At 41.4% G+C, this 23910-nt stretch overlaps 1 protein-coding gene and 1 long non-coding RNA gene across 2 annotated transcripts in view; one reads left to right on the top strand and one right to left on the bottom strand.

The window, feature by feature from the left end:
- ASAH2 (N-acylsphingosine amidohydrolase 2) overlaps positions 1-7772 on the bottom strand; it is a 36727-nt gene extending 28955 nt beyond the window's left edge. Inside the window, exons 1-3 of the mRNA XM_079976280.1 lie at positions 7587-7772; positions 701-830; positions 405-539 (exon numbers count right to left, since the gene is read on the bottom strand). Coding sequence (XP_079832406.1) covers positions 405-525 — 121 coding nt within the window. The 5' untranslated portion in view covers positions 526-539; positions 701-830; positions 7587-7772. The remainder of the gene's footprint in view (positions 1-404; positions 540-700; positions 831-7586) is intronic.
- Positions 1-23910, top strand: part of LOC307216359 — a 119470-nt gene that overhangs the window by 24291 nt on the left and 71269 nt on the right. The window lies entirely within an intron of this gene.

Below are 23910 nucleotides of genomic sequence, written 5' to 3'. Positions count from 1 at the left end.
GAAAATCTTTAACTTTGAGGGAGAATACACATGACCCGCAACCCCAGAGTCAGCCATGACTGGACCTAATAGTCAGGGGTCCCTTTACCTTTACCTTACACAAGGAAGGTAACTGATGGATAAATATCAGCCGCTGCACATCTGCTATGTGCTACAATACATAAAAGTAGTTCTATTTCCATATCAGCACACCACAAAGTAGAAGAAAAGCTTGTGCAAAATAAATCAATTTGCATTGGAACAGAAAATACTAGAAGAGAGTGTTATTGATTGTCGGAATGGATTAAGGCAACTTTGTACACACAATGTTGCTCAGAATCTTTCTTCAGAATGCTGCCATTCACCACCAAATCTCTTAGGTACCGCAATATAGATATTACAAGACACTAAGTAATTGTTGTTACCATTTTTCTCACTGAAGAAATAGTGGACAACGAACAGTGTCACAAGAACCGCTGTCACCAGCACCACAAAGACAGTGATGACAATTGCCAGCCGTGAGAGAGTTGTCTTAGGCTTTTTCATTCTGAAAACAACACCTGTAAAAAGAGAAGTAGAGGTAACTGGTAAAATAGAAGAAGTAAAAATCCTGAATGATGTATCACTTCACAACTTTGACTATTGCCTACATTGTGTGTACAGAACCTGAAGAAACAGCTAGTTCTCTCGAACTGAAAAAACAACAGCAAAACATCCTTACCTTATTGTTAATAGTTGACTGAAATCAAAGACGAATTATTCTGGAAATTTGGATCTTCCTTGCTAAACGGTGCAGCCTTTGGATCTTCTTTTCTGATCACACCTTTACAGACACCTCAAAATTTCTCAAGCTGTGAAAGAAACATATTAAAACAAAATGACAACTTTGTGAGACTTTTGTAAGGGTATAAAATGTATGTGCAAGTTACTTATGGACCTCGCCACCATGCACATTATGTCAATGCTTGCATATTTATATATATATGGCCAGCTATCAAAAATGACATACTTGGTGCTGTTTCCTTGATAAGGTGCACTGCATTAGCTAAAAGCAAGAGATCGCTAACACATGATCAGTTTTCATCTAGCCCTTGAACTTTCTGGCATTTATTGCATTTAGGTTGCGAAGTTCAGCGATCAACAGATACAGATTATTCTTTGGCCTTTTCAAAAGCAAATCAGGCACAGCACTGATTTTTATCAGGTCACTGGTTTTTCACAACCTTTGTTTCTTACTCCTGGCCCCAGCTTCTTAAAATGTCCAATAGCCAGAGACAACTTTCTCCTTGTTGCGGATTAAAGTGGCAGCATTAAGGCAGTGTATGGGAATGTAAGAAGGGGGTAAAGGCAGGTGCTAGTGACTGGGGGGAGAAATGCAGGGAAGTTGTGGACAAGAAAAGTCAAGAAGAAATGACCAGGCCAAAGTGGGGAAACTATAGAAAGCCCACAAGGGGAGTTGATCTCACAGACTTCACAGGTAATGGAGGCAGAACGAATCGGGAGGAGACTGATATGCATATGGCTTATAGCCTTCTCACAAATGAAAACAGGTTCGGAATATTGCATCAAGCAGCCACTTTGTTAATTATAAAGAAGATCCAAGGACAAATCATTGCAAAGATAAGATTAGGCTAAGCAGCCTCGTTGCTAAGGGTAAACTTTGTTCATTAAGGTCTTAATCTGAACTGCTTTGCAACTATACGCATTATTTCAGTAATAACCTTTATGGTACTGGTCACAGCCTGATCGCTGGCTCTGTCTTTGTATTAATAGCTGAGTTTCAGCAAGCCTTTTTGTATCATTAGCTTTGCTTTGAGACAGGGGAGTGGAAATGTGACCCAAGGGCAGGGCCGGATTTAGGTTTGATGAGGCCCTAAGCTACTGAAGGTAAGCTGTCCTTTGTCAACAACACATTGTCACTTTTGTGTGTGTTGAACATATGCTATATGGTAATTTATGGACCTAATAAGTATCTAAAGCCATTTGCACAAACAGAATATGTATTCTATCAAAGTAATTGTTGAACTGAAATACAATTAAGAAGAAGTATATTAATAGTGAGATACAATTAAGAAGAAGTAAAATAATTATAAATTATGTATTGCATGAAATCAATCAGTAGGCATAAGATTCATACCCTTAGTCCATGCCATAGCTGTCAACTATGGGAAAGGGAAATTCCCTTATTCCGAATAGGATTCCTCGCAAGAAAAGGGAAAAGTTGACAGCTATGGTCTATGCTGCCTGATCATCAGTCTACAAGCTCTCTTTAATATTAGTTAACAGGTACAACAGCTTGACCTACATTCAACTGTGCTGCACTGCAGCTGCATGCTACATGGTGTCATGCAACCAGTCCATGCAGAATGTAGGCACCCTATATATAGAAATGAGCAAACCAGTGATATTTTAGGGAGCAGGCTAGAAGGCGGGGCCCATTACTTACATCATAGGAGTCTACACAACACAAAACACTCTTGCTATATGTAGGTTTTATTTTATTTCTTTTTTATTTTATATTTTGGAAATGTACATCCAGATTTTCTCCCTTTAATTTTTTTTGGGGGCCCCCAAGAGAATGGGGCTCTAAGCTATAGCTTGTTTAGCTTATACGTAAATCTGGCACTGCCGCAGGTTGCTCTGCCTAAATTCAGCTGCATTGAGGGAGCCCTGTGGGAGAGGAAGAGGGAGATCTGAAATGGATGGAGTGGGGGAGGCCAGAAAGCCATCTGCAAACCATCAGTTAAGACCTCTGGCTAGAGGTCCCTTTTGCAACAGCATGCTGGGCCGGGAGGAAGGAGTGAAAGAAAGTGTGAGAGTAATGAGGATAACTTGATTCACTCTTTATTTTGAAGCAATTTAACACACCCTGCTCCTGAACCAGTGCTCGGATTGGAAGTAGATATATGTCCATGTATCTTTGGTCACATCCATGCCATATATTAAAAGTGCAAGGCTTTCCCCTGAAGAATCCTGGGAACTGCAGTGTGTAACTGCCACAAATCTACCATTCCCAGCTACCCTTAACAAACCACAGTTCTTGGGATTCTTTGCAGGAAGTCATTAACTTTAAATGTGCTTTAAACGCATGGTGTGGGCATGAGTCTTCACACAGCCCAACTACTTGCAGTTTATGAGGCAGTTCAAGGGTTGTCTTTCTCTTCTTTTATAGCAGGGATGGGGAACCCCAGGTTCAGGGGCCAAATATAGTCACCCAGGCCTCTCTTTTTGGCCCCAGGAGTAATGCATCCTGCTAACCTAGGCTTAGAATTGTGGATAGAATTGTGGATATAGAGACCTCTGGCTTTTGCCTGACTGGAATGTAGGTAAGAGTCACAAGAAGTGATCCATTCACTTTTGCCACTGCCCAGACTCACCTCTGCCCACAAAAGAAGGAATGTTTCTCAGAAGCCAAATAAGGGCCCTCATTCATTTTGCAGTTAAGAGCAGTGCTTTTTCTCTTAAAAAATGTTTAGGGGTACTCTCATTTTCCTACTCATATTGAAATACTACCCCTCAATGAGGCCAAACTTAGATTCACAAAAGGTTTAGGGGTATGCGTACCCCTGCGTCCCCCCAGACAAAAAGCACTGGTTAACATGCTCCAGGAAGCAGTCATACATCATTATGTGAAGTTCCTTTCTGGGGAACTCTGTTGGGGCAGGGAAGTTAGCAGCTCCTGTGTATGGATGAGGGCAGCCATATTTTTCCATCTAATTTTTGTGGTAGCAATATACTGTACAAATGATATTGGGGGGGGGGGGAGGCAGAAAGATGGCCACACTCATTGGTATATGGAGGTACATGGTGCATATTTTTTTCTCAGGGAGGAACTGTATGTTGCAACATGTAGCTTCTGGGGAAATCATCTGGGGAGATTTTCAGATGTATATTCAATGCATATGGCACTATCTAGCTGCTCCAAGTAGCTTAAAACAGATCCCTTGGATCAGTGGTTCCCAACTATTGGTTCATGGACCCTAGTGGGTCTGCATAACTCAACCATGAGGTCTGCAGCATTAGGGCTTTTTTTCAGCCGGAACTCACTGGAACTCAGTTCTGGCACCTCTCAGCTGGGTGCCACTGCCATGAAGCATTCATTGCAAGTTCTGGCACCTCTTTCTCTAGAAAAATAGCACTGCTTGGCACCATTCGCATAACAAAAACAACCATAGGGATATCAAAATTTTCAAAAGTAGGGAGTCCATGGCTTGGCTTTTTAAAAAAAGAGGGTCTGCAGTACTTAACTAATTGGAAACCACTGCCTTAGATCATCTCATAATACTTTAAAATGATTTTAAATTAAATAAATTAAACAATGCTGATTTTTAAGGGTTTTTCAGCTTGGGTCTCATCTTGCATGGAAACAGGTCAAGAGGTTGTAAACTTTATCTGCACTGTTAAAGACAGATCATCTAGAGGAGAAAGTCAAGCATCTTGAGAAGGTGATTCAGAACCTTGCAAAGACATAAAAGTTATCCAACTGAACTTTTATCTCGGACTTGATTTCACCATGACTTATAAATGTTTCAGCCCTGTGTAAAACTGCACAAGAGTGCAATGGGGGAGGTAAAAGTTGCATAGTCAGCTTTTTGTCTGTAATTTGATGACACACAAAGATGAAATGCAGAACTTTCTACCCTGTAATTAATGTTTGATAAATTACAGGTCTTTTAGTTGCTTGATCAATTTCATTTTAATACACCTTCCATATTATCAAAAGCTCAACAACAGTACCTTTCTGAAATGTTGAAGGAAGAGTATTTTCTTTTTCATCTGTATTCTGTATACAGTGGCACACACACAGTGAATCGTTAAATTGTGGAATTCACTGCTAGAATATATGTCGTGATGATCACTAATTTACACAGCTTCAAAAAGGGATGAAAGAAATTAATGGAGGATAAGGTTATCATAGGTAGGGTATAGAATTTTTTATTATTATTGTTATTAGACTTGTTGGTTACTTAGTCATGATTAAAAAGCATCTTGTATCGTTTGACATTTGGCAACCCTAATTGGCAGAAGCACTAGTCCCAACTTGAGTATTTGGCAACCTAGTCTCACTCACTGGAGTGGTGAGTGGGCTTGCACATTCCTATGACTCTTGTGAGTGAAGCCATCGGGAGTCTGGTACTCCCAGCAGGGTCACCCAAGGCAGTAAGGTCAAAGGGGAGCAGTTAGACTAAGAATGATCCAAGAAGTCCTCAATGACAGAACAGGCGGATGATAACAAGCAGTATGTTACAATGCCTGTGAAGGCAGATGAAGGCTGCAGCAGATAAAAATCTACCGGTCGTTGTGATACTCATGCCATTGGAGTAGAGCCTTACTGGATTGTGACTAATATTTTACAACAATTTGGGCATAATTTCTGAACTAGAATTTTGTGTTGGATTGAGCAGGTGGAATAAGAATGGGGAGATTACAGCAGAAAAAAGGTGATATCCACTACTGTTTTTTAAAAGTTCCTTTTTAACTTATCCATGTTAAAGTTATAAATTATACTAAAAACAAATCACATACTATAGAACTAAAAAAATACTTTAAAAAATGTAGTATAAACACCAACAACTGGGAAACACTGGCCTGCGAGTGTTCCAATTGGAGAAGAGACTTTACCAAAGGTGTCATGGACTTTAAGATGATTTAAGAACTCAGGATGAAAGGGAAAAACGTGCTAAGAGGAAGGCATGTTTGGCAAACCTTTGCCATGATCAGCTCCCACCCGGAAACCTACGTCCGCACTGTCGAAGCACATGCGGATCCAGAATTGGCCTCCACAGTCACTTACAGACTCACTGTTAAAACCGTGTTCATGGAAGACAATCTTACCTGGCTACGAGCAATCACCAAAGAAGAAGAAGAAGATTTGGTAACCTAGTAATTTAATATTATTTGGCATGCATATTTGTGGTATGACAAGGTTAAAGCACACAAAGCGTTTAAAAACCACATTGTTAGAAAAGCACTGTTTAATGTCTGGATGAGATACAAGGATTTGTTAGAAAATTAAAACCCCAAGATGGTTGTAACCAATGGAAGCGAAGGCTCAGAAAAAACTCAATATGGAGGCCAAATGGCCGAAATATTGGGAAATTTTGGAACAAGATGGAGACAGAATAAAATTGCAGGGTTTTGAAAAATTAAAAAATAGAGTGCGAGACTGGCTCCATTACTACCAAATAATGGAGGCATATAACACAGATAAAAAACTGGGCTTCCAGGTGGAAAAATCAAAATTGGAAACAGAATTGTTAGATCCCAAAACTAAGAACTTGTCAAGAATGTATAACTTGCTGTTGAAAGGGAACACTCAGGATGAAATGGTGAAATCTGTTATGATTAAATGGGCACAAGATGTTGGATATAACATAATGATGGCTGACTGGGAACAGTTATGGACCACAGGTATGAAATTTATGGCATGTAATGCCCTAAGAGAGAATTTAATGAAAATGATTTACAGGTGGTACATGACACCAGTGAAGCTTGCAAAAATTTACCATGTGCCCGAAAACAAATGTTGGAAATGTAATGAGACTGAAGGTACATTCTTTCACCTTTGCTGGACATGCCCAAGGATTAAGACATTCTGGGAGATGATTTATAATGAAATGAAAAAGGTATTTAAATATACCTTCCTGAAGAAACCAGAGGCCTTTCTCCTGGGCATGGTCGGCCAATTGGTGCCAAAGAAGGATAGATCTTTCTTTATGTATGCAACAACAGCAGCAAGAATACTCATCGCAAAGTATTGGAAAACACAAGATTTACCCACCCGGGAAGAGTGGCAGTTGAAGTTGATGGACTACATGGAATTGGCGGAAATGACTGGCAGAATCCGAGTCCAGGCAGAAGAGTTGGTGGAAGAAGATTGGAAGAAATTTAAAGATTATATACAGAAATATTGTAAAATTAAGGAATGTTAGAAAGATGTTGGAATGAAGTTACATGGCTTTAGCAGAAATGCTATAAACAATTAAGTACAACAGATTGTAGATGGATTAAAGGAAAAAATAATGTTAGAATGTGTTAAGATAAATGATAGGACAGAAAATTGAGGAAGATGGAAAGGATTTGCTGAAACAATTAATCGAAGTGGAATACAAAAAAGGGAGGTGTGAGGAGGTCACTGAAACAAGTAAATGAAAGTTAACAACATTGAAAGTATTGGATGTGTTTTTTTAATTGTTTTTGTTTTGTTTTTGTTATGTATATGTAGTATTTTTGTTTTTGTATTGTATTGTTTTGTTATGTTTAATTCTCTTTCTTTTCTTTTTGTAACTTTTAAAACTTTAATAAATATTATTTAGAAAAAAGTAAAGAAAATAAATAAATATTTACCTGTTGCTAAAAAGGATAGTTTTGGACAGGGAGCCACAACTGAAAAGCCTTGTCACCACCCTCGGAGGGGACAGTACATGACAACAGCATTCATTTTGACAATAACAGGGACACACTTGAGCAGGTCAGTCCTTGGGACTTTCAGTCCCTCAGATTGCAATAAGATCTACTTCCAAAGAAAGGCACAGGACTGTAAACATGATTATTATCTATTTGCATAGGAGACATTTAATCAATGAATAAATACGGAAATGAGGCACCTGCAATATCAGATAGGAGCTCTGCTGGATCTCTTACAAGCCCTGTGTAGTACAGATTCCTGCTCCCCACAGGGCTCAGCTTACAGTGGAAGGTAACTCTGCTGGAGAGGAGGGAAAGTTCTTCACTCAAAGCTCACAACATCAAAACAACAAAACAAAACAAAACAGGGCTAACATGGTGCTCATGGAGAAACAAAGGGATTCTGAAAGTCACAAGAGATATCTATGTCACAATATATACATCTAATCTATACATCTTCCAAACCTCGCTGTGAAGCATCAAGACAAAGCCGCTCTCTCAAGAAAGTCGCCGTCACACGCCTTCCCTTCTCTTCCTACTCAAGCACAGCAAGTGGCAAGCTAGTGATCTGAGTTTCAGTCCCTCAGATTGCAATAAGATCTACTTCCAAAGAAAGGCACAGGACTGTAAACATGATTATTATCTATTTGCATAGGAGACATTTAATCAATGAATAAATACGGAAATGAGGCACCTGCAATATCAGATAGGAGCTCTGCTGGATCTCTTACAAGCCCTGTGTAGTACAGATTCCTGCTCCCCACAGGGCTCAGCTTACAGTGGAAGGTAACTCTGCTGGAGAGGAGGGAAAGTTCTTCACTCAAAGCTCACAACATCAAAACAACAAAACAAAACAAAACAGGGCTAACATGGTGCTCATGGAGAAACAAAGGAATTCTGAAAGTCACAGGAGATATCTATGTCACAATATATACATCTAATCTATACATCTTCCAAACCTCGCTGTGAAGCATCAAGACAAAACCGCTCTCTCAAGAAAGTCGCCGTCACACGCCTTCCCTTCTCTTCCTACTCAAGCACAGCAAGTGGCAAGCTAGTGATCTGAGTTTCTAATATTTGTTTGGCCATCCTCTTGCTCCCCTTTTTCCTCCCCCATAAAAGATTATGGTTGATATTTCTAAGGAATGACCTAGTTTAATTTTAAAAGGAAGAGACTCGAATGCAGCATACTCACTTATTGCATGATCCCACGAGATGGGTGCTCACAGTAAGCTGCCTCTTGCTTTTGTGTCTTAAATATATCTATGTAAGTAGCTATTATGAGGACTCTGACCCTCCCAGCAAGTGACTCATTAGCTTCCCAACTCAGTAGGCGTCTCTAAAATGGGAAACCTCTGCCTGGGCTTTGCCACTAGGGCACAGGGCACGGCTCATATGAAAGAATACTCCTCTATCCCAAAACTACCACTAGTATAACTAGCCCTCAAAACTCTCTCCCCAGAAAAAAAACTAGACTTGAAGGACAAGAGTTATAGCCTGTCAGGGACTGATCAGATGAGGAGGAGTGGTGAAGACTGCCACTCCAAGAGGCTTCCAAAGTGGGGGCAGATGAAGATGGCATGGACCCAGGTTTGGTGTGGGTGGGTGGGTGGCAAACAAGACACACCCCAGAAGAAGAAGAGAAGAGCTTGGAAACAATGGAGAGTGAGGAACAGGAGCATGTGCTAGTCCTGAACAGAGATAGGAGTCAGGTGTGCTAGATACAGTACAGAAGCCAGTTGACAGGAAGGTTTGCTAGGGTAACTGGGTATCAGGTGACAGAAAGAGGGAGTCTTTTAGCAAGGTGTGCTGGGAAGAAAGAAGGAGAAAGAGAAAAAAGACTGGGATCCATCTTGGGCAGGATGGCTGAAGGTAGGTTGGGAGAGTTGCCTTGGACTCCAAGGCTGCATTGCTGTGGGGGATATGCAGCTCTTGAAAGGACCATGCTGTAAGATCTGGACTCCGTCCATGCAGACTGAAAGTCTAAATAGGCGAATAAACTCTATTTCTTAAAGCTACGACCAGAGGCGTCTTTCCCATTGGGGTTACTGGAGTGTTGCGCCAGGGCGCCGGCCTCTCAGAGGTGCTCCAGCAAGTGGGGGAGCTGCGTGGCTTTGCTGGCGGCCTCCCGTTTCCCTGCACGCCAGCCAGCTGCGCCTTGCCAACCATATGGCTGGCTGGCGTGCAGCGCTCTCTCTCTCTCTCTCTCTCTCTTTTGCCTGCCCGCCCTGTGGGAAGAGTGAGGTGGGCAATGGCGAGGGGGAAGCAGAGTGCGAGGAGGAGGAGAGTTGAAGAAAGGAAGGAAGGAAGGAGAAGAAGAGGAGGAGGCGGCACCGCCTGACTTGCTCCGGTTCTTCCTCCTGTATCCTGCCTCGGAGCCACCACGCTGGGTTTGCAGCCCTGCTTGCAGGGTCCCCTTGCCCGTCCTGTTCAGCTACATCTAGCCCGAGCAGTTAGTAGCAGCAGCTGCTGCCCTGGTTTCTTTCTCTCCCTGGAATTGTGCCCTGTGTTTAATGTTATGGGCAACTCTGTCCCAGGGAAGGGAAGCCTCCTCCCTTTGTTCTTGTTCTTGTTCTGTGGGCTCCTTCTCTGCCCCCCCCCCAAACCCACCAAGAAGGTCCCTAGGGGTTGTAAAGCAAGCCAGGCCATTTAGTACCAACCCCATTCATTCCAGCAGCTGGCTATCACCCACTCACTCTAATCCCTGTGAAAAATATCACCATTATTATTATTATTATTACTACTACTACTAGTACTGCCCTCCACCCATAGATATCAGGGCAGCTCACAGTCTGAAACTACGGTACTATGCACATGCTAAAAACTAGAACAGGCTAAATGGCCAAAATATTGGGAGATATTAGAAAAGGAAGGAGATAAAATGAAATTGCAGAGTTTTGAGAAAATTAAAGATAAAGTGCGAGATTGGCTTCATTATCATCAAATAAGAGAGGCCTACAATTTGGATAAAAAATTGGGCTTCCAGGTGGAAAAATCGAAATTGGAAACAGAATTGTTAGAACCTAAAACTAAGATTATTTCAAGAATGTATAACTTGCTGTTGAAATGGAATACTCAGGATGAAACATTTAAATCAGCTATGATTAAGTGGGCACAGGACATAGGTCACAACATTTTGTTTGCGGACTGGGAAAAGTTGTGGACCACCGGCATGAAATTTATGGCATCTAATGCCTTAAGAGAGAATATTATGAAAATGATGTATAGGTGGTACATGACCCCAGTCAAACTTGCAAAAATTTATCACCTGTCTGACAACAAATGTTGGAAATGTAAAGAAACTGAGGGTACATTCTTTCACCTTTGGTGGACGTGCCCTAGGATTAAGGCTTTCTGGGAGATGATATATAATGAACTGAAAAAGGTATTTAAATATACCTTCCCTAAGAAACCAGAGGCCTTTCTCTTGGGCATAGTCGGCCAATTGGTGTTAAAGAAAGATAGAACGTTTTTTATGTATGCGACAACAGCAGCAAGAATACTCATCGCAAAGTATTGGAAGACACAAGATTTGCCCACCCTGGAAGAATGGCAGATGCAAGTAATAGACTACATGGAATTGGCAGAAATGACCGGCAGAATCCGTGACCTGGGAGAAGAAGTGGTGGAAGAGGACTGGAAGAAGTTTAAGAACTATCTGCAGAAACACTGTAAAGTGTGTGAATGTTAAAATGATGTTGGATATGAAATAACATGGCATCAGTGGTACAGTGTTAAAATATATGTAAAAAATGTAATAGAAAAAGGGAGAAAAAACAAGGTTATATTATGTCAAAGCAATTAATATGGTAAAGGTGTTTAATTATAAGGAGGAAAGATTGGAGACATAATAGAATTAATATGGTAAAGGTGTTTAATTATAAGGAGGAAAGATTGGAGACATAATAGAATTAATATGGTAAAGGTGTTTAATTATAAGGAGGAAAGATTGGAGACATAATAGAATTAATATGGTAAAGGTGTTTAATTATAAGGAGGAAAGATTGGAGACATAATAGAAGTGATTACAATAACCAGAAATAAGTTTTGAAGAAGGGTAAGGAGTTGCTGTACTTAATTGGTCAAAGGGGAATACAAAAAAGGGAGGCGTGAGGAGGTCAAGAAATGAAGCTTTGTAAACATGAGTCTGAAAACTGGAGTTTTTGTTTTTAAATTTTTATTTTTTCATGCCTTTTTTTTTCATTGGATGTATTGTTTTTGTTGTTTTGTCATGTTTTGATGTATTTTTTTTGTTCTTGGAAAATAAATATATTTTCCAAAAAATAAAAATAAAAACTAGAACAAAGGCAAACCAAATCAAGCCAGCAACCTTCCTTCTCCCTTATTTGTGAAACAAGCCTGTTAATTGCCTATTCAACTAAAAGAAAAAAGAAAAAAAAGACACTGAAGGTTTTTGAGATCAATGCAAGCTAAAAAGCATTGCAGGGGGTTGGTTGGGCTAGATGACTTGCAGGGTCCCATCCAATTCTATGTTTTTCTGAAAAACACACACGCACAACCAAACTATGGTCCGTCTGCAGTCCTTGCCCCAAGCAACTGTGTGAAAGACCAGTGGCGTAGCGTGGGTTGTCAGCACCCGGGGCAAGGCAAGTAATTTGCGCCCCCTAACCCTGAGTGAGCCAGGTAGGGGCAGAGAGCTGCGAGTGCGAGCGCGCCCCCCAGATGTTGCTCCTGGTGTGGCCGGCCCCCCCTGCACCCCCCACGCTACGCCACTGTGAAAGACTTCCTCCCCAGAAAGTGCGTCTTGTCTTGCTACCTGTGGTTTTTGGTCTCTTGTCAGCCCCCTCTCCCCAATCTATTCTCCAATATTACATTTTCCTCTGGTTGAGACTTAAAATAGAAAGCCCTAATTCCCAGCTGTGTTTCTTGCTGCAGTCCTACTGTCTACTCAGAAGTAAGGTCCTATTAGATTCAGCAGAGCTTACTTTCCAGTAAGTGCTGGTAGGGATGCAGCCTTTGTGACCCAAGTTTTGGGTCCTTTTTAGGTTCAGGATGTCACTGCTTTACACACACCCACACCCACAATATTTGAAAAAGTCAGCTTTGTACTTAAACACAAATTGGCCTGGAACTTAATTGTGTCTTTATTAATTTATTTAAACAACAACAAACTGGTGGTTGCTTTAACTTTTTGATATGTGGTGATTTGAATCATGAGTATGAATTAGAAGAACTGCTGAATCTTGAATGTAAGTGTGGTGTCAGCTCCCTTAAAAAAAAAAAAAAGGCCAACAACTCTGGGGTCCCCCCCTTAAAAAAGGTTGAAAACTCTGGGAAATGTGGGGGGGGGCCCACCGGAGGGATCTTTGCACTACAGCACTTGATATGCTTAAGACAGTCCTTGTTAGAGAGGTTTTTTTCCTCTGGTGGCAGATGGCAGAAGCTATGACACCACGAGACCAGTGTAAAACCAAATCAAATAAAGGTTTTATTACAAAACAACAAACAGCAAAGCTTGTGGGTGTTTTTCCTTCAGGCAAATTCAAACTGCAGCTTTTCTTCCTTTTGTAGTCATGACCAGCTGTACCCAATCTGCCCAAAGCTCACAGAAACTGTTCTTAAAGGTACAAACATCTTTACTGTTTCTTTGCAGAATGACTCCCAACACCCCCTCTCATTCAAACAAACTGAAACAAAACAGTACTTTCAACATATACAAAACAAATTTATACATCATGCACAACAATTCCTAATTTTGTCACTAGTTGTGCATGTTTCTCGAAAGTTAGTGCTTTCGTAAATATATCAGCCACATTTTGCATGCTCTCACAGTATTTCAGCATTATCAGGTTTTGTTTAACATTTTCGATTACATTTTGATACTTAATTTCTAAATGTTTGGATTTTTAAACTGCTCAGAGCCAGCCAAAGTTATTGCAGCTTGATTGTCTTCCCATATTTGAACTGGATAATCACATTGTATATCTAAATCACTGAGGATTTGAATGTAAAATTTTATTTCATTACACAATTCCGATAAAACACAGTATTCAGCCTCTGTTGAAGATGTGGTCACGATTCCTTGCTTTTTGGGCTTCCAACCCCCAAATTGAAACACCATACCAGAAATGGATTTTCTATCAGGCAGGTTGGCCCAATTGCTGTCAACGTAACACTGCAATTTTGTAGACCCTGAAGATGGCAATCTTAAACAATAATCAAGTGTATGTTTTAAATACCCGAAAAATACGTTTTAAGCCTTTCCAGGCATTTTCTGTAGGATAGCTTACTAGTCTGCTCAGTATTCCAACTGCATAACTCAAATCTGGTCTGCTGCACAATGAAATGTATAATAAACTTCCAACTATTGAACGGTACATTTCAGGATTTACTGGTTCTGTGCATTCTCCTTCATTCTTGAAAAAACCTATTTCCATTGGGGTTTTTACTGCCTTGCTGTTTTGCATATGATTTCTTTCAAGTAATTCCATTATTTTATCTTTTTGACTCAACAAAAAACTTCCATCATTTGTTCTTAAATTTCTAGACTGAGATAATTTTTCACTGGTCCCAAATGTCTTACTTTAAATTCCTTTCTTAGTTGTTCTGCAAATTTTTCCACTTGCTTGTCATTTTTTGTAGAATAAAACAAATCATCAACATAAGACAAACATAATTGTTGTTTATCACCCTTTCCTTTAGTGTACAAGCAATTATCAGCTAAGGTTCTTTTAAAGCCAAGATTTTTTAAAGCATTATCAAGACGCTCGTTCCAATTTCTAGCTGATTGTTTGAGCCCATAGATTCTTCACATCAACAGTTTTAACTTCTTGTTAAAACCTTTCTGGAGATACCCCCTTATTGCTTCTTTGTGATCTTCTAACTTGAACACTTTCCCCTCTGAACTATCTTCCCCTTCTAATTCATCTTGCTCAGGAGAAATTGGTTCAGCTTTAGGAGATTGTGTACTGGGACCCTCATCCCCTGATTCCTCATCACTATCACTTTCAGAACTTTCTTTAATTTGTGGCTTTTCTTCCTCAGATTTCACAAATTTATCTGTATCATCTGAAGATAAAACAACTTCTGAATTTCTATGTAAACGAGCCCAACCATCTTGTTCACAAAACTCTGCATGTCTTGATATCACAACTCTGCCATGCCCTAGTGCAAAACGATACTCTTTTGACCAACTTTGATAGCCAACAAACCTAAGTCTCTTTGCCTTGGGATCTCTTTTCCTTCTCTGTCCTTTTGGGATGTGAACCCAAGCCCAACAACCAAAAGATTTAACATGGTCCAAAAAATGTTTTTTTACATAAAGCAAAAAAAATGAGAGGTATTGTTTATGGTAGAATGAAAGAATCTGTTCTGTATGTAAGTAGCATAGAGAATTGCTTCCCCCCAAAACTTCCTGGATAAGCCAGAATCACATAGCCTAGAATCTAGCATTGTTTGCAAAGACCTTATCTTGCTTTCTGCAACTGAATCTTCTTCAGTTGAAAAAGGACACGATTTATGGTGACTAATACAGTGGTGCCTTGCAAGACGAAAAGAATCCGTTCTGCGAGTCTCTTCGTCTTGCGGATTTTTCGTCTTGCGAAGCAACCCTATTAGCGGCTTAGCGGATTAGCGCTATTAGCGGCTTAGCGGCTATTAGTGGCTTAGGAAAAGGAGGGGGAAAGCGAAAAAAATCCCAAGATTCGCAAGACGTTTTCGTCTTGCGAAGCAAGCCCATAGGGAAATTCGTCTTGCGAAGCGCCTCAAAAAACGGAAAACCCTTTCGTCTAGCGGGTTTTTCGTCTTGCGAGGCATTCGTCTTGCGGGGCACCACTGTACCACGTTTTTACAACCATATCTGAAGGGCTGCAGACATGAACTTGCCTCCACAGTCACTCTGCAATTGGGTAACTTTGTAGGGAAACTGCCTTTCTATATAGTTGACCCAATTTTTAATCACTTGACTAGTTTCACTTTTGTGCTTTAACAAGTATACCCAAGTATACTGGCTATAATCATCCACAAGAACCAGAAAAAACTTTGCTCCTCCTTCAGATTCCGCAAATGGCCCACAAAGGTCTGAGTGTACTAAAGCAAATGGCTTCTTGCTAATTCTATTACTTTAAGGATAAGATCCCCACTTACTTTTAGACTCCTTGCAGGTATTGCAGTCTAGAAAAACTGAACATTTTTTCATTTTAATTCCCTTACTTAATTCTGGCATTTTTGCAATACTGCGGAAATTGGCATGCCCCAAATGAGGATGCCACAAATTGTGGCACTCACCATGCTAGGCTCTATTACAGGCTTTAACACATGCCCCAGACTCACTTATTAGCTGGTCTTTCAAAAGAAACCATTTTTTAGTGACGCTGTAACCACTTTTCCAGCTTTCTTTATTTTACAGCCTGAACTAGAGAAGGTTACCTTAAACCCCTGCTCAGCAAGACTTGTTAGCATCTTTTGACTGTGAAAGCAAATTATTTTCTAAACTTGGTACACATAAAACATGGGTAAATTTGGTGCTTAAACAGTTAATATTCACACTACCCTTTCCAGCTGACTCATGCACTGTTCCACCAGGTAGTACTACATTTACAGATTTACAAGGTTGCTTTTCTACAAGCGCTTGTGCAGACAACAAAAATGTTTGTTGCTGCTGAGTCTAAAATCCAGTCCTGTCCAATGTCGTGACTGGTGCCTTGAACCGCTGCAGAAACATACTGGACTCGACTCTTTCTGTCTCCTCGCTTCCCAGCAAACGCAAGCTACCCTTTTCTTGTGTTTTCTCCCACAGACACAGTGCACTGTAGTACCAAATGCTTTGTTGACCCACAACGATAGCATCTTTTGACTGTGAAAGCTGCTTCCTCTGCGTGGTCAACAATCTCTTTAGGTTGCCACTCCTCATCAGTTGCATATCTTTTACTGGGCCACCTCCCATTTCTGGAGTTACGGTGAGGGGTTGTCGCCTTCCTCTCATAGCGTCTTTCCTCCTCATCAAGCAAACACCCAGTTAAGAAATGCATTGTTAATTTGCTTTCTGGAATTGCCTACAGCATCATCACTAAATTATCCCATGACTCAGGAAGTAAAGACAGCACAATATAAACCTTTTTCTGCTCAGAAAAATGTTCCCCAAGTTCATTTAACTGTGAAAATAAATCACACGTTCTTTGAAGGTGTTTTGAAACATATTCACCCTCACTTAGTCTGGCTCGGTACAGAGCTCTCATTAGAGTAATTTTGCTGCCAGCAGGATCTCTAATGTGTATTGCTCTCAGTGCTTTCCAAATCTCATTTGCTGTTTCAAGGTCTCGCACATGAGATAACTGAGACTTCTCTAAACTCAAAATTAAATTGGCATATGCTTTGTCCTCCAGTCTTTGGTCTGCTTCATCTACTTCTTCATCCTCATCTTTTACAGGAGGGTTAACAATAACAGTCCAACATTGTTCTTTCTTTAAAAATGCCTGCATCTGTAAACTCCATGACATATAATTGGATGCTCCCAGTTTCTCTACTGGAAAATATGAAGCTCCCCTTTGAGCTCCAGCTCCAAGTCCAGCCATGGCTCCACCCAGCTTTCAGCTTTCCACTCAGTCTTTACTCACACGTGGCTTGAAGAATTGTTTGGCTCCTGGTCTCAGACACTCACTGCCGACACCTTCACACAGCCAGCTGATTGAGAAACACTGAGTTGCTTCCAGTCTCTGGGTTCTTTCCCACACTCTGTCTCTGCCCACTCAGGACTGGTGCCCATAACCTGTTAAAAGGCTTTTTCCCCCTCTGGTGGCAGATTACAGAAGCTATGACACCACGAGACCAGTGTAAAACCAAATCAAATAAAGGTTTTATTACAAAACAACAAACAGAAAAGCTTGTGGGTGTTTTTCCTTCAGGCAAATTCAAACTGCAGCTTTTCTTCCTTTTGTAGTCATGACCAGCTGTACCCAATCTGCCCAAAGCTCACAGAAACTGTTCTTAAGGGTACAAACATCTTTACTGTTTCTTTGCAGAATGACTCCCAACAGTCCTGGCTACGACAGTCTCGCTGTGTCTTAATTCTTCAAAGGGACACAAACCCTGGGTGAGAGCCTGAAATGCCCCTGGAATCTTGCTATCACTTGGCAGAGAGAGGGAGATGCTTTTGTAACAACGATTTTATTGCTGGTTTGTGTTATATTGTTGCTGCTATGGTTTGTGGTTGCTGCCTTATTGTGAGCTGTTATGAGTGCACCCCTATGCAGGAAAGTGTTTTTGAAATAATTTTAATTAGAAAATTATATTAACTTTGGAGTGGCTAAACTGTGGTAATGAAAAGTAATGCATTTACTAATATAAAGCTTTAAAGAAAAACAGGAGCCACCAATGGTAGAGGCTAGTAGTGTTTAATCAGACTCTACCAGTCTAGGCAACACCATCTTAACCAAGTGTATTTCCTAACTTTCATCTGTTCTCTTGTTTGCTTATTTTCAGCTACACTAACGTCAAGATATTCCCTTGAGCCTCTGTTGAGGACCAGCATCTAAACCACTTTAAAGGTTTAATTCAAACTGTGTGGAGTCATCTTGGGTTTATGAACTCAAATAGAATTGCTGAATTCTAACTCCTATATATACAGTAAAGAGACAAATTGCTTTGCCCTTGATTACTATTATTGCTGCCCTTTATTAACTAAACTAAACTAACTAACTAACTAACTAACTAACTAACTAACTATTGGCTCCTATATTACTTCCAGTATTGCATTCCCAGCATTGTTATACAATGGTACCTCGGGTTACAGATGCATCAGGTTACATACGCTTCTGGTTACAGACTCTGCTATCCCAGAAATAGTACCTCAGGTTAATAACTTTGCTTCAGGATGAGAACAGAAACCATGCGGTGGCGGCACAGCGGCAGCGGGAGGCCCCATTAGCTAAAGCGGTACCTCAGGTTAAGAACAGTTTCAGGTTAAGAACAGACCTCCGGAACGAATTAAGTTCTTAACCCGAGGTACCACTGTACTGAGTTTTACAACTAGGATGGGACATACTGTAAAATATATGCCAACATTTCAGTGAGTCTCCCTGACCCCATAATTGTAGTTCTGCCCATGCCATAACCATGCAGCAGTGCTCTGTGCCAGCTCACCTGTTTATATTCTTTTGCCGGCAGCATTTTTTTGTCTTTTCAACAAACCCTTTGGGGAGTTTTGATTGGTTAATTAATTCATTTTGGAATTTTGGAAGTGCCCTGAATTTTTGAATTTGAGTGTTTGAATTTTTGTTGGGCAACTTTTAATAGGTAAGAAATCAAATTGCAAAAGATGTGTTCCTAACTGGATTAAATCTTCGTGCTCATTTATTGTAAAAAGATCACAGTTCTTTATTAATCCTTTTTGCATCCATGCACCTTGACTGAAATACTTCCTCCCAAAACAAACAAAAAAGGCACCAGTGTTGATCTTACACCAGGTAAAGTTTGTTCTGTATTTCCCTTATTGCCAGTTGTATTTTTCTACAAAACGTGGTGCCGGAGCTCACCATGAATGCCTCCCTTGTTCTCTTAGAATGGCAATGGCGCCCACCTGAGAGGTGCTGGGACTGAGTCCCAGTGAGTTCTGGCTGAAAAAAAAAGCCCTGCTTATTGCATCTCTAACTGCATTCAGTTGAATTATTACATACTCTTTCTTTTCCCATATCCATTCATTTAGGAATACCTACCATTTTGGGAGGGACGCGGGTGGTGCTGTGGGTTAAACCACAGAGCCTGGTACTTGCTGATCAGAGGGTCGCGGTTCGAATCCCCGCAATGGGGTGAGCTCCCGTTGCTCGGTCCCTGCTCCTGCCAACCTAGCCCTAGCAGTTCGAAAGCATGTCAAAGTGCAAGTAGATAAATAGGTACCGCTCCGGCAGGAAGGTAAACAGCGTTTCTGTGTGCTGCTCTGGCTCACCAGAAGCGGCTTAGTCATGCTGGCCACATGACCCGGAAGCTGTATGCTGGCTCCCTCGGCCAATAAAGCGAGATGAGCACTGCAACCCCAGAGTCGGCCACAACTGGGCCTAATGGTCAGGGGTCCCTTTACCTTTACCTACCATTTTGTGATACTTATTGTTCTACCCTGTGAGACCTTGGCTGCTTAAACTGGGATGTGGGGAGATTTCAGTCTGGGCCATATTGTGTTTGTAGAAGAGATCAGTGTGGGATGGTGTGGGCATGGGTGTTTCTGGGTGTGAGTGGGGCAGGATGTTGCAGTAGGAGGTGCACGTGTTATTGCCAGATGTGATCCACTGCGCACCTAACCACTGCATGACACTGTCATATTCCATAACTAAAGGAATAGGCATTGCATATAACACTTTGCAAACAGTCCAGTCCAGGCAAACTTCAGAAATGGATCTCTGCCTGCCATGCCTTATTTTGCCAGCAGAGACTAGCAGATTGCATTATGCACTTACAAATCTCAGTATTTATTTTTTTTGGCTTCTTATAATTCCCGCGTGACACTGGGTACTTTCTACTAATATCCATGCCTTTTAAAATGTAAACATAGTGGTGGCAAAAACACACACCTCTTCTTAGCCCTATGCATGCTTGCACTGCCTTGGAACATCCCAGAATGAATACATGTTTTTGCACCACCATGTTGAGAAAGAGGATATGCAGCATCATCCTTAAACATATCAAAGAAGAAGAAGATAGGGAGGGAGCTGGCCAGGGTTTCAATTTCTGTTTGCTTTCTTGGAAGATGACATTCTTTTCACATGGTACTAGGTTATTGGATCAGGAAGTACTTAAAGCTTCCTCGTTCTATATATATATATATATATTGCTCTGTAGTTCTACAACAATAACATTACTATGTGGCAATTTGGAGAACATATCTTATGTCACATTTTAATGTGGTAGGGAGGATCCTTCAGATGTTGTAGATATGGTAACACTTCGAGTATCACAAACAAGCTCAGCATTTCCTCTTGCATGAGAATAGGTGAAGGTTTTGGTTCTCTATCATATCACTTAAGCAGCATCAGCATCATTTATTTGTATCTCACCGTCCCTGGCTGAAACCGGGCTCAGGGCGTCTAACATCAGATATATAACATTGGTATAAAATCAAAAAACTGATGTGCTTAAAATATCCTAGCGAATTGCCAAGGTATTTCTTTCCATGATATAGAAAATCAGGTACAGTAATAATAATTGTGTTTGTATACAGGGGCAGCTGGTACTTATTAGGGTTCATAGGGCAGAAGATAGGGAGAACCAACATCAATAGGGGCCAGAGCCAATGTCAGGAGGAGCAAACTAGTGGTTGTTTTGTCCTCCTCTTCCTGCCGAATTCTATAAGGGAAACATTGAGACTAATGAGACCTAAACCATAGAAATTTGTTATGGTTTCAGACCAGGCTTAGATCTTGTTGAGTAAATCACATCTTGGTCTACAATTCTGTGAAATCTAAACAGCTCGCCAGGCAGTTTTGTTGTTGTTTAGTCGTCCTGCTGGTCCTGCTGGCTAGGGATCATGGGAGTTGTAGGCCAAAAACATCTGGAGGGTCGAGGTTGAGGAAGCCTGGTCTAAACTCTCAGCTATGACCTTTCCGTCCTTGGTGGCCCTGCATGGCATAGCTCATAGCTTTTTGCAGTTCTTCAAGCCCCTAGGACCCTTGTAGCTACAGGACCGCCTCTCCTGGTATGCCCCATGGAGGACCTTAAGGTCCACAGAAAACAACACTTTGGAGGTCCTGAGCAGCAAGGTGGTTAGATTGGGCTCAACTAGGGCCAGGGCCTTTTCAGTACTGGCCCCAACTTAGTGGAACGCTCTGTCACAAGAGACCAGGGCCCTGTGGGATTTGACATCTTTCTGCAGGGCCTGCAAGACGGAGCTGTTCTGCCTGGCCTTTGGTTTGGACCCAGTCTGACCCATATGTTTCCCTCCCCATATGGTTTTGATTTATGGGCTACTACTAAAATGAGGCTGCATTTTAAATTGTATTTTAACCCGTATTTTAATTAATTGTTTTTTCTTTTTCTTTTATGTTTTGGTGTTAGCTGCCCTGAGCCCGGTTCTGGTTGGGGAGGGCGGGGTATAAATAAAAATTTATTTTATTATTATATTATTATTATTTGCCCTGACAAGGCAGTGATCCATGAAGGGGCCCCAGACAGTTAGCTAACACTAAAAACATTGCATGTGCCAATTCACTTTTCCTGGGCCAAACTGGAAGCAGAAAGGCAGCCTTCTGTGAAATGGATCAGTTGACCCAAAGGCGCTCCCTCAGTGGCATGACCAGGAATATAAAAGGAACCGTTCAAGGAATACCATGTTCAGCGGCTCTTCAATCGAGCAGAAAGCTGCTCTTTAAGGGCTGAAACTGAGAAGCTTCTACACCAAATGGAAAGGAGGCTTACTAGAGTTGACATTCAGAGAAGCAATGCTGGCCACACTCTGCTTACGTGGGGGCAATGTTCTGGTGCCCCGTGCACACATGTGACAGTCACGTAAATTGGGCGCACCCTCTAAAGACCCTTTAAATGCCCTCTCTGCCACTCTCTCTCCAATCCAGATCAAAAATATTGTACTAAAAATGCAACTTCAACTGGAATTGAAGCTCTGGGATTGGCAGGAAGCTGGAATAGTAGTGGTGGCGACGGCTTCTGTGCACACCAGCTGTTAGGCTGGGAGGCTGAGCAAAGTCCTGCTATGTCTCCAGTCTCTTCTCTGCCCTCGCAGAAATCCTCTTTGGGTTCTGGGGAAGGGTGCCCTCACAAGCCACAAGGACTCTCCAGCTCTCTCCATTTCCAAGTATGAATTAAATAATTTAATTATTTCCCGGCGTTGCGTGTCTACACGGTCATGTGTGAGTCAATCATGCCCAAGTGTGGGGATGCCTGTATGTTATTACCCCTAGAATAGGTTTTGAAAACAACAGGTCTATGAGCCCTGTGCTGGTGACTCTGGAGGAGCAGTCTACTTTTCAAAGGAGTTATACATGATGCAGGTAAGTTTTTGGAAGTATCTAGACAGGAAAGCAACTGCTCACCCCAGCCCCCAAAGTGTGAATTCTCCACACGAGAAGATACGGGACACAGCCTTCTGGAATGACTGCTTGAAGAAACCCTAGACCAGTTGAATGTGGGTGTGGGTATGTGTGTGTGTGTGTGTGTGTGTGTGTGTGTGTGTGTGTGTGTATAACCAAGGAGGCTATATCCCCACCTAAACCGAAACTACGGTACTCACACTGTGTCCACATTGCAAAGTGTGGTTTCTCATATTTAATTAACCTTATTGATATGTGTGTGTGTGTGTGTGTGTGTGTTTATACTCTCATTGTGGGCCTTTTAGCAGGTATTTTACATTAACAAGGAGGAGAAGAAATGGAGGAGAGGATGGAAATGATAGTATCAATACTTACATCCCATACAGATAAACATCTCAGTGCCCATTGCTGTAATTAAATAAAAACTGAAAGATCAAATTTGGAATTTAATCCTACCAGCTGTAATGTTTTAAATAAAAATATTAAACGTGCTTCTTGTTGTTTTAGTGTTTTTTTTAATGTCCCGTTTACTATATTTCCCAGGAACGAATTGCCAGATGCCAAAGAACAATAAGTCCATATCACTATGTTTCATTTCGAGATAGTGCTGCGTTAAAGGAGCCTTGACTACCTTGTTAAGGATTCTTGATCTATGCTCACCTATGCGTAATTTAAGGGGAACGTGTTGTATTTCCTATGTATAATTTGTCACATGGGCAACAAATACAATAGAGGACATTTTTGGAGTTAGTCATACCTCATGTTACGCCCACTTCATGTTACGTTCTTTCAGGTTACATCAGGTTACATCCCACAGTGACCCAGAAGTACCGGAAAGGGTTACTTCTGGGTTTTGCTGCTCGCGCATGCGCAGAAGCACAAAATGACATGCGCATGCGCAGAAGTGGCAAATCGCAACCTGTGCATGCACAGACACGCCACTGCGGGTTGCACTCTTTTCATGTTGCGAACGGGCCTCCGGAATGGATCCCATTTGCAACCAGAGGTACCACTGTACAAGTGATTGTTGAATTAATTGTAAATGCAAAGCACATGTGTGCGCTCTTAATTTCTTTCACTTGCGGGCTGTACGGGCACATGTTACAATGCCAACACCTATAGTAACCCCTAGTGGTGGTGGTTGGTAATTTGAGGCAGTCAGCTCTGACTAATGATTACGTAGGGATCCTTTCTTCCTTAAACCCAAAAGGGGAGGATCTTTGCAGCCGGGGATATCCTCAATTATATGCCAGTGTTTATTTATTCTTATGTAGCTGGCAAGGGGTGTATAGTCCAATGCTGTGGTAAGGTGTGTTTGATATGTGTTGCTACAGTTAAGTCGTGGTTTAAGCAGATCATTCCAGTCTAAACCGTTTGCGCGTCTAAGTGCTTCCTGCACAGTGTTACTAACTACTGGTTAGGGCTCTGCTTAGTTACCCTGCTGCTCTTCTATAATCATTTTCTTCAGTAGCATTCCTTTTTAACCTTACCAACTGCCCATGAGGTAGATTTTTTCTTAAACGCAGTGGATGAC

This window comes from Podarcis cretensis (genome assembly GCF_951804945.1).
Source record: "Podarcis cretensis genome assembly, chromosome: 5".
Taxonomy (NCBI): Eukaryota; Metazoa; Chordata; class Lepidosauria; order Squamata; family Lacertidae; genus Podarcis; species Podarcis cretensis.
Note: the sequence above shows the minus strand (reverse complement) of the source record. Positions and strands in the feature narration are given on the sequence as shown.